General features: G+C 35.0%; 1 protein-coding gene across 1 annotated transcript in view; it reads right to left on the reverse strand.

Annotated features, from left to right (window-relative positions):
- wdr18 (WD repeat domain 18) overlaps nt 1-11951 on the reverse strand; it is a 61558-nt gene that overhangs the window by 25767 nt on the left and 23840 nt on the right. Inside the window, exons 5-7 of the mRNA XM_042734500.1 lie at nt 10252-10395; nt 4815-4879; nt 3363-3487 (exon numbers count right to left, since the gene is read on the reverse strand). Of these exons, the coding sequence (XP_042590434.1) occupies nt 3363-3487; nt 4815-4879; nt 10252-10395 (334 nt within the window). The remainder of the gene's footprint in view (nt 1-3362; nt 3488-4814; nt 4880-10251; nt 10396-11951) is intronic.

An 11951-nucleotide genomic window follows, 5' to 3' on the forward strand; every position in this document is an offset into this window, starting at 1 on the left:
TGCCCTTCAGCCTTCTGAACACGAAATGTCTATAAATGACACTTCAGTTCTGGACATTTTGGCTCAGACGTTTGTTTGGGTCGCTCTCTCTGTCATTTGACAGGCCGCCTGCTGGCTTTAATGAAGACAGATAAAAGGAGGAGTGGGGGTATCAGCTGCGTCTGGGGATGAGGCGTGAAACTGGGTTTAATTGCCTCCATGATCAAGAGCCTTGAGCAGAGATTCGTTGCCCCTTGTCCAGCTAAAGCGAGTACACAGGACCCACTTCGCTCGGAGACGCATCTCCTCGTGAAGTTGAGACAAGCTTGCACCCTGTCCTGGTTATCAACAGACCCAGGAGAGTGGATTTCTGTCACAAACTTCAAATAAAGAGAGTCATGATGTGCAAGACTGAAAGAAATGGAATTTATGGCCAAATGCAAGAGAAATACTAAAAATGAACCGTTTTTACCAATATTAACACTTCTTGTTTCTTACAATGCTTTACACTTAAGTTTCGGGTTTACTGAAAAATGGTAGCATCTAAATCAGTGTTTCAAATTCATACAGTAAAAGAGATAATTCAGGTTTTCCAATAAATGGTGACATTTTGGTTCCAGTAAAATAGGTTTGACCTATGTGTGTGTATACAACCATAAATTATCTATTTCTGTATACACCCATACATTTTCTATTTCTATTTATATCCATGATCTATAAATGGTGGTATCTGAAACAGTATTTCAAATTCATACACATTAGTAGAGATTGATGATAAACAATTTGAATGTTCTTTTAATCAATATTACGACTTTCCTGCGTAATCAGTTCTTGAATACTAGGTTTATCCATAAATAGTGCCACTGAAAACAATCTTTCAAATTCATGCACAATACCAGAGATATTCAGATTGACCCCTATTTTTTTCCCCATATGTAAATTTTTTTCACATGATCTGTTATCAGATCTTAAATACCAGGTTTACCCATAAATGGTGCCAATGAAAACAGTGTTTCAATTTCATCCATAATAGTAGAGACAGTTGATAACCAGATCAACCGTTGTTATTTATGTTTTTACCAATATTTACGTTTTTTGAAACAATCTGTCATCGGTTCTTAAATACTTGGTTTTACAATAAATGGTGACATTTAAAATAGTTTTACAAATTCATTCACATTAGCAAAGACTACCGTTATTTTGCCTAATCAGTAATTGAATGTCTGGTTAACCGATAAATGGTTAACTGGGTGCACCTTTTACAACTGTTGTTTGTAAAACAGCATTATAATCCCAGTGAGATACACATATATGTATAAATAGGCTGGTTTCACAGTTCACCTCATCCCAATTGGACATGTTTCTTACATAAGACACACTGCTACTGGTTGTTGGACAAGTATCTGATTAGTGGACCATCATGGCCTAGCAGGGATTTGGGTAGACTGCACAAAACCTTTGAACCACCATGAGATCGTTTATTTCCTAGAAAAAAAAAGCAATTCTAACAACACAAAATTCTCGGAATGAGGGAGTCAGTCTGACACATAGCGTTCTGGTTATTAACTAAAACCTTTAAACTCCCAGAGCTGTTTAATTACAGCAGGTATTTGATCAAAGGCCCTCAAAGTCCAATGGGTAATTTAGCCTGCATCAATCTGAGAACATATGAACAAAATCTGCTTCAACCCCACAGCCCCACTCACTCATTCGCCCGCTTCTTCTCACCCTCCCTTTCTAGAAATATAAATAATGAACTAGAGGCTAGGGGTTATCACAATAATTCGGTGCTAATTTGTTCAATTCAAGAGCCCTCGATGGCCTTCAAAAAGCTCCTGCCTGCTCAAAGGGACCTGACATCTGTGGTCCTTTAGCCCTCATTGACCACCAGGGCAACAATGGCGAGAACGAAAACCTTTTCATCAGCTTGATTTTTCAGATTGCAATAACGTTTGCCCTTCACCTCCTCATTTGACAAATTACCTTCCAGCAATAGATTTTTTTTCTTCAACAAAATAATAATCAAATAAAGAAAAGCGTAGAGCATGAAGCAATTGTGTTGAGAAACAGCTGAATAGCAATAGTGGAAATAACACAACGTGCTGAGGACTGGTGGCCGTGCAATCCAATCTGGCAATGTGAGTTTCTCTAGAGTCTGCTGGAATGAAATTAATGGAAAAATTCTTTCATCCTCCTGCCCGTAACCCAGGACGACCAAAGCTCATCTGTATGTTGAAAGAGTGAAGCGAGCTAATTAGTGATTTCACCTCACGGGAGAAAAATGAGAGAGAATTCAGTAGTCCATCAGAACTGCCAAGGTCTTAACACTGACTCATTCAAAGGCTGAAGGATATTTGGAGTGCTGAAGGAGCCTTATTAATACAGTATCAGGAATACAGATTCACAGCTTTTCAGCTGCTATAGTTAAAATCAAATTCAAAGTAAAATATAAGAAAATAAAGACAACATGAAATAGCATCTAAAAAACCCACAATAAAACCAAACTGAACAGCAAGACTTTTTTAACATAATTATATACCCATGTACATTAGTATTATTTTTATAGCAGCTGTTTTGCCAGTTCCCAAGTTTTGGGATCTTCAAATCTTGAATATAGCATCAGTACAAGGCTTAATGAGATGATGTTCATTTTCAGTCCATATTAATATAAAAATATAATTCAAACTTATATTGGATAGTTTTATATGTCATTGACTTATTAAATAAAGCCAAAATACCTAAGCTGGAAAGAAAAGTCCTCTCAGAGGAAAAAGCTTGTTTTTTATTTGGAAGCAATAATGTGCACTGGTGAACTGTGCACAATAACACCAGGTCCAAGCAATAGAAAGCTAACAAGGCCAAAGATTGACTTCCTGTTGACTTTAAAATTGCTTAAATTGGTTACCCAAGTGTCCTAGAATGTTCCATTTTCCATTTCTGCACAGTGTCCATAATTGACAGAAGGAAGAGAAAGAAAAAATCTAACCCAGGGAACCCAAAAAGGAACATGTGGTTGTTTTGTGTTCCTTGGAGGGTGAACTACTGTCAAACCCCTGCGGCATTGACAGAATGCATTCACGGATCAGAACCAAAACAAAGCACGCTGTGTCACTATCGCTGCAGAATCTCATCATTCCTGCGCAACTGCCAGCCAGTCACAGCCGAAGCACGAGAGATCAGACACCTGAACTGAAAAAGACGCAGGTGTCCAATGGCACATCAATTTGGAGTGGGCTACAAGCAGACTGGTCGAGCTGCCAGAGAGCAAGAAAGAGTCAGCGAGCCTGGATGAGCACTGAAGGATGCTGGGATGCTTGAGATAGATCTAGCCTGTAGACAAGGGAATCATGCAGAGAGAAAGAGAGAGAGTGCTTGATGCTTACCCTTGTGGTTGATGGACCATATGCACTGCTTGCTCTGAACGTCCCACATCCTGACAGTCTCATCGTTGGAGCCGGACAGCAGGAGGGTCCCGTCCATAGACACAGACAAACATGTCACCAGATTTCTGTCCAGGAGGAGAGAGACTGTTATAGTGGAGAGTGCAGGTTCAGATCTATATACAGGTTTATCTGCTCTACAAACTAACAAGTCCACCTACATAATACTGCATACTGTGTATTAAAAAATAATAATTAAAATCATGGTGTGGGAGTTAGCAGACATGCACCAGACATGTTGTGCTCATGTGAGAGAAGCAGGTTTCTTTCTTCAGAAATCATTCAAATATGCTGATTTGCTCAAGAAGAGTTATGTATATTTTTTAAATAATATTTTTGTGGAAAGCGCAATATTTTTTCAAGATTCTTTGAAAAAAAAAAAAATATATATATACATTTGAAATAATCTTCTGTAAACTAAACGTCTTTGTTAATGTAAACTTGCTAAATACAATTATTTTATTAATTAATATGTGTATGCAATATTTTTATTCATATAAATATCTAAATATATCTATCTAAATATATAAATGTGTGTTTACACTATTTTAAAAATATATATTATATACTTTCAATATTCTCTAATAAATATAAATCAGTTTTTGTATTTTTTATTAATAAAATTATTTTCTTCATATATATATATATATATATATATATATATATATATATATGAATTCATATATGAATATATATATTCAAAGAAATATATAAACATACATAAACATTCTATTTATAAAATATCTATATTTTTTCAAGATTCACTGATAAATAGAAAGTTCAAAAAACTATTTATATGAATGAATAAATATGAAAGTTATTTATATTTGATTTATTTGAAATTTTTGTAAAACAATTATATTTTATATATAATTATGTCTATCCAGGCATCTTATATATACATACATACACACACACACATACAAGTTCCCCCCAATGGATTGATATAACTATTTGTCTTTTTATATACTCAATATAACCAAATAAACCACAAAACATAATTTAATATAGAGTACACAGGCTAAGTCAAAGCCACATTAAGTTGTCATAAAAATGAACATGTATTTGTTACAGTACGATGCCAAAATGACAGCCTTTCTGCCACCAGCATCGACCATTCTGCGTTTCTCGCTGTGTGTAACCTGAAAACACCAGCGCAAATGGAGGCTGTGATTACACCTCCTGCCTGCACCGCTTCACAGGCGGAGCTTCTGCACAAAGCACAGAAAGAGCTTAATCCAAAATGAGTTCGCTCCAGAGCAGAAGCCAGAAACTTTCACCTTTCTTCCTTTCACTGTCTGAACTTTGGGCTCCGGCAAAAAAACGCATGTCTTTTCCTAAAGTAATAACCAAGGACAGACACATGGGTCACAAACAAAGCATAGACAACCTCACCTGTGTCCTTTGAACACCTGATTGCCGTCACTGTCCGTCTGGAAGGTTTTATCCCGGCTTAAACTCTGCCAAGCAGGAAAGAAAGAGAGAAAAAGAGCAAAGGAGAAACATTTATAACAATGTGGAGAAAACGATTCAAATGCTAACATGGGTCAACAATAACGACAGCCCGCTGGCTTGGGGTCAGTGTGAGGGTTTGGGTTCTCGTTGATCATGTACATGTTTTTATGCCAACTAGGGCAGCTGAAAAAAATCCTTACAGTTGATCACCGGCTATAGAGCAAATTAGCTTACAGTCCTGCTACACACAGCCTCCATTAGGTACCATGGGATTTAGCCCTGACTGTCTCCTAAACGGTCTGATCGATTGACTTAATGGCATTAATTAAGGAAGAGGCTGTAGGAGAAGTACGGTGGCCTGGACTGGACCACTGCTGACTCAAATCATTACATCACCTCTTTAAAGTCTGGCAATAAGGAGCATCAATAATACATGACAGGAAGAGTTAAAGCCAGCAGGAGATCTCCGGCCAGTCTGGAAGGAAACGCATGTCTTTCATATTCAGATTTGCACATTAATATGGACAGACATCGCATTGGTCCGGAAATAGTTTTGAGAGACCTTGTTATATTTCAAACAATAGAGCTGTTCAAGATTATAGTCGTGAAACCCAGAAGAGAATTGGCAATTTCCAGCTATGAGTTCCTTCTGGAATATCTAATGGGGTTTTAGAATAGCGCTTTTTGATTTAAGATTAAAGGGAGGTCTGTGGTTAAAATTAGTTGAAAAGACTGTTGAACAAAGCCAGTTAAACATGGCAGACAAACGCTGTACCAAAATCTATGTGACACCACTGTGTGCATTAAAGCGTAATAAAGAGCTGCTACAGCTGCACAAGGAAGGCATGTGCATGAGAATCATTGTCTCTTATGCTCACCAAGACTGTATTTATTGAATCAAAAATACAGTTAAAACAGTAAAATTGTGAAAAATGATTACGATTTAAAATTTGTGTTTTCTGTATTTTTAAAAACTAATGTATTTCTGTGATGCAAAGCTGAATTTTCAGCATCATTACTGCAGTCTTCAGTGTCACATGATCCTTCAGAAATTCTCATTTATTAATAGTGGTTCTTATTATTAACAGTTCTGCTAGTTAATATATTTTTGGATATTGTTTGGAACATACTGAGCCCCACACATAGTGGGAATTAATTAATAAATCACTTGCAAAAATGTTTAATTTGTGGCCACAATTTATTAATTTGTTCCCTCATTTTAGTTAAATAGTGGCCATGCTACACTAATTTGTTCCCAAGTTTTAATTTAGTATAACTTGGCTACAACTTAACTAAAACAATAATAATTTTATATTGAATTGATTAGTATTATCATCAAATCAATATTTATTTATTTTGTGTTTGCAAATAAAATAATTAACAAAATAATTATACTATTATATTTTTAAATAAAAAGTGAGTATTAAACAAAAATGCAATTATTTTATAATACACAATGCTAATATTTCGATTGTCTAATTTTCATCATTTTCAAACCCAAAATTAGCAAGCCTTTTTTTGTCAGGTTGCTGGCAAGTATGTATTTGCGCTGCTGCGTTTCCGAGTGAACAGTGTCAGTGAATGAAAAGTCGTCTTGAGTTTTGCTGTGAAACAGGGCTGTTCAGAACTAGGGTTTTTAAGTTAAACAGATGTTTTTCTGAGTCAGAAAGCCTTGACAGGATTAGATTTAAAAAACCTTCAGCAGTAACACACTTCTCCGCTCTGTATTCTTCTCTTTGGGTCTTTTTATTTTCCCTTTCTGTCTTTTGTCTTCAAGCAGGCAGGGAGATATAAGCTTTCCTGTCAGAAAGTCTTTTTCTATCTAAATATGACAAATTCAACCCTCGCTCATCACTGACAAGACAATCCGAACAACAAGGGGAAAGAGACAGAGCCGAGGAAGCACTTTCAACAGGGTGAAGAGGTCAAAGAAACTGCCGGACTGAGAAGAGAAGCTTAACAGAAGCGTGTAAGGTCACAACTGCATAATAAACAATCATTTTTGACATGAAATCTAATCAATGAAAACCATAAAGGCACATCATCTAGTCCCGAGAGGAGGATTTTTTTGTTTTCCACAAATTTTACTGGCAAGTTATTGCATTTTGTTCAAAGGGAAAATTCTGAACCAATCAGAATGCAAAGATCGAGGCCAATGTTTTGGAAAGAAGTCAGGACGCCACGTTCCAAGCCTCCTTACATTTCTTATATCCCACCAATTAATCTTACTGTGAAATCAACTTTAAGACAGTAGACCGAAAGTGTTAAGTGTAAAAACCAGCCGTAGAAGTCGAAGAGATATGAGTCTATCAATGAATAGCCTTTGAACATCTTAAAAGGTTTTAGAAACATGAAAAAATAAATAAATCAGGAAACCCTGTAGATTAATAAGGCTGGCTGAGATTCCAGACGCAAGCAGAATGAAAAAGCGAGAGGCTGAGAAAAAGCACGTCAGTACCAGCTAATTAATGCCCTGATTAATGTTCAAGACTGATGATGAATGCATCTGGACAGATTGGGAATGAATCGCACACAATTTCACCTCAGTTTAAAGGCGTTTAGAAACACATGCAGGAACACATGCTGTCTCTCTCTCACATACACTGAATTAAAAAACGCATTCAGACAAACAAAAAGAAGAAAGAAATCTTCAATCGTAAAACACTGTCTCAAGAAGAAACATGTTTATTCATAAAAAATTCTGCCTCTAGCATCTCCTGTTAGGTTTGCAGTTTCTCAATATGAGCTCAGGAATACTTTATGATATGGTGAGAGTTATAAAACAAATCGCATTAAGTGCTGACCAGAAAAAGCTGGTTCTTCCAAACATTTCTTCCATCTTCTATCATTTAGGGTTCTATCATTTTTCAACAATTATGGATCAGAAAGCCATTTCAAACAGCCTGCTCTTTCAAGCTTCAATAATATTGGCCTTCATTAATAACAGGCTACTAAGATGCCATTAAAATCATTATAATAGGCCTATACCATTTTTATGTTGTTTCTACATTGATTCGGAGATTCAATGTGAAACCATGACAGTATAAATGTGTTAAATTAATATGCTATTAATCGCGATTAATTACAGAAAAATGTTTAGAATTATGTAATTTTTTTTTCTGAATGGCAGCACTAATGAAAATATATTTTAAAAGTTAATAACTGTGGAAATGCAATGCAAATGCAAAAACTGTGGCCGATATGACATATTTAATTGTGCATGCTAATTTCTGTTTAGCTTAGTAGTTCTTAAAATGAATATCTATTTTTCTTTTGTTATTTGATTAACATGAATGACAGACAGGAATATTAGACTGCTGTCACTTTAAGAGCTGCCCGGATCCAATATACTTTTACACATGTTTTTTTTTTTCTCAGCAATTTGCTTTCACTTAAGGCATTTTGACAAATACAAGTTTGTGTATTTAACCTGTGAGCACCTCTAAGGCAGCGCACACATATAATGAAATAAGCCCTCTTTCACTGCTGACTGTGTTTCAACTAGGGGTGTGCAATATATATATCGTCTGCAATAATATCGTAATTGTTGTTTTAACAATGTGCGATTTGACATTATGGGGTATTTTGCAAAAACCAAACAAAACACACCTACAGAGTGCACGCGTACATTAAATGATGAGGTCTAGACTAGTGCGTGTGCGCATTTATAGTGTGTTCTTTCACCGCATGGTTCAGTCTATTAAATATATATTTAGAATAATCACAAATTCAAGACATGGGGACAGAAAATGTATACATTATACCTCTTCATATACAGTAGTTAATCAATTCCACATGAAGAGTGCTGTTATTTCTCCAAAAATGACCATGATTACAAATGTTACATTGATTTTTTACCACAATTCAATAAACAAGAAGTTAATTAAGAGGCTTACATTTTAGACAATATATTTCCTGTTTTTGCACTATTCTGACAACAAAAATAATTCCAAACAGCCACAATTCTGTTTTGCGTCTCTGAGCAACATGACAGTGCTTCGTTTCTGAATGAATCAACCGTTTAAATGATTTGGTTCAATCGCAATGACTCACTTATTAACAGTGACTTGCTGCCACCTACTGGCGGTTCAACGTTTTATGATTAATACATCAAAACATTATTTATGCATTTGTAATTGCAGGTTAAATGCATTCATGTCCTGCATTAAACAGTGAGTAAACACATCTAAATGCCACTTCAGATGCAGCCTCTGTGTTTCCTCTGCACTGCAAAGATTTATTTTGTTGATACTGATTTCATTTGTTTGGTAACAGCCCAAATGTCTTCACTGATTAAATGTAAGAATTTGACTTTAATTTTGACTCAAAAGATAATGGACACTTTTAGGAGAAAATGGCTTTATAAAGGTTAAAATTTCCCATTAAATGTAAAAATCAATTTAAACTTATTGGACTATCTGATGACCACACTAAATATAAAGAATGTCAAAAACTTTAGGAGTCAGCTTTCCAACACTGTTCAACTGACAAATTTCTTTTTTTTTTTTAATTGTGTAATATCGCCCACCCATAGCATGAACATTCCTGCTAAACATCTCCCACAGGAGGTTTGGAACAACATGAGGATGAGTAAATGCATTATCCGAGATCTCCTGAAAATACAATAATTTCAGCAAACCACAACATCCCCAATACCAATGTTCTCCGTAAACTGATGTTTCCGATGGTAGAGCCTCATATCTTCTCAAATCCAAAGGCCCCTGCTTTGGAATAACCTACTTCCAATGATCCAGCAAAACTACACAGGCTTTAACTGAAACTGACAATGGCCATGACACCTGCATACGTTTCATCTGAAATTCCCTTTGAGAGAATTGTAAAGGTGAAGCGAGGTGAGAATGTGAGGAAACACATTCGTTTCACATTCATTTTTGCCTTCCAGCACCGAGAGTTTTCTCTATAAGATGCCCTGACCCGGACTGAAACAGACAGCTCACCAGAAAAATAAAAAAATAACCACTCACTTCAGTTCTCAGCAGTGCTGAGGAGACATGTGAAGGATCAGGACAGAGGATCACAAAGATCAGCATATAAACGTTTCACACCAGAAATTGAAATCGACTAAGTTTACTCTGAGCACTATGTGAAAGAAAAGAAAGGTAGATTTGACAGAAAATGACTCGACAGTATTTATATCTAATCGCTGCCAAGCAGGAGTCCAGTTAAGATGACTGTAATCTTCTCCGTCTAATGCAGTGAAGATAAGACAGTGTGCATTATTGCTTATGAAACCACAACAGGCTGCTTCTCCATATGCTATTGGCCAATTAAACATCTCATAAACAACTTCACAATGGTGATAAAAACTCGGAATAAATGCCACTGATCAGGAAATGCCAGCATCTAAAGTGCTTACCGTGCTGCAGAGAGACACCTGAAAAATATTGCCATCACTTCCTCCGCAGAATAGGAAATACTCGCAGGGGTCAAAGGTCACTGACATGATGCCAACGTCGAAGAGGACAGACAGGAGCATCTCCCCAGAGGAAACTTCCCAGACCTGTGACATGAGGAGAGAGAATAAAGATGGTTAATGAAAAAATAAAAATGTCCAAGATGTCAACAACAGTCTTTTAATAATCTAATTTGAAACGCATGCCAAGTTCTTAGTTGGTTTCATATGTTCTCATATGTTTGACCTTAAGACAATTCAACTAAAGTTTTGATTAAATGGTCTTAAAGCAGTTAAGCGTTTTCAAGAAATAAAATATTCTCCCTATAAGAATACATAAAATTAATGTATAAATCATAATCTGAAGTTTTTTGCATTAGATCTTTCAATGAATCAGGTGATTTATACGTTCATCATAGACAGGGTTTCTGCAGGCTTTATGAAGATTTAAGACCTTTTAAAACCTTTTTAAGACCAAGCAAAGAAAATGTAAAGAATAAATTAAAGGGAACATAATATGTCAATATGGTCTCTACATGTTAATGTCCTATATTAGCAAAATTCCAAGTTTAAAAATACAACTTCAAACACAGCTCAATTTTTTTTTTATTAATTATTTAATAATACATTTTATTTGTAGATTTAACATTTGTAGATGGTCTAACTTAAAGCAACAAAGTTGTAACAATTCTAAAAAATCATTCAGTGTATTTAAGTTTTCATAATCCATTTAATATATATACACTACCGTTCAAAACTTTGGGATCAGTATGATTTTAAATGTTTTTTTACAGAAGTATCTTCTGCTCATTAAGGCTGTATTTATTTGATAAAAAATACAGAAAAAACCTTTTGTAAAATATTATTGCAATTTAAAATAACAGATTCTATTTTAATATACTTTAAAATATAATTTATTCCTGTAAAGCAAAGCTGAATTTTCAGCATCATTACTCCAGTTTTCAGTGACACATGATCCTGATTTATTACCAGTGTTGGAAACAGTCGTGCTGCTTCATGTTTTTTGGAACTTGTGTGATGCTTTTTTTTCAGGATTCTTTCATGAATATAAAATGAAAAAGAACAGCATTTATTCAAAATGGAAATCTTGTGTTACAATATACACTACCGTTTAAAAGTCTGAGGTCAGTACATTTTTTTCTTAGTTTTTTTGAATGTAATGAATACTTTTAATCAGCAAGGATGTGTCAAATGGATAAAATTGATAGTAAAGACTTATATTGTTAGAAAAGATTTAAATTGTAAAAATATGGTGTTTTTTTTTTACTTTTTATTCAAAAAAATAATCAAGAAAAAAGTATCACAGTTGCCAAAAAAAAACATTTAAAAAATGAAGCAACACTTTCGTTGAATTTCTCACCAAACAAGACATATCATATCTTCAATTTACATATCAATAGTATCTCTATTTAAAGATGTTTCGATATTAGCATTGGTAAACAAAACAAAATACTGAGTAAGATATAGGCCTACATTTTTTTTTCATAGCGCATGCGATATTTAATGCCTTGATTTAATGAATTTAGCACTTTCTGCTCTGATTTAAGACCTCTTAAGGCTTTACTTTGTTAAAGCGTGAATAAAGATTTTTTTTAAGACCTGCAGAAATCCTGCATAGAAGTGGTGTTTTCAAGAAATAGTTT

The sequence above is a fragment of the Cyprinus carpio genome, chromosome B11 (assembly GCF_018340385.1).
Source record: "Cyprinus carpio isolate SPL01 chromosome B11, ASM1834038v1, whole genome shotgun sequence".
In the NCBI taxonomy this organism is placed as follows: domain Eukaryota; kingdom Metazoa; phylum Chordata; class Actinopteri; order Cypriniformes; family Cyprinidae; genus Cyprinus; species Cyprinus carpio.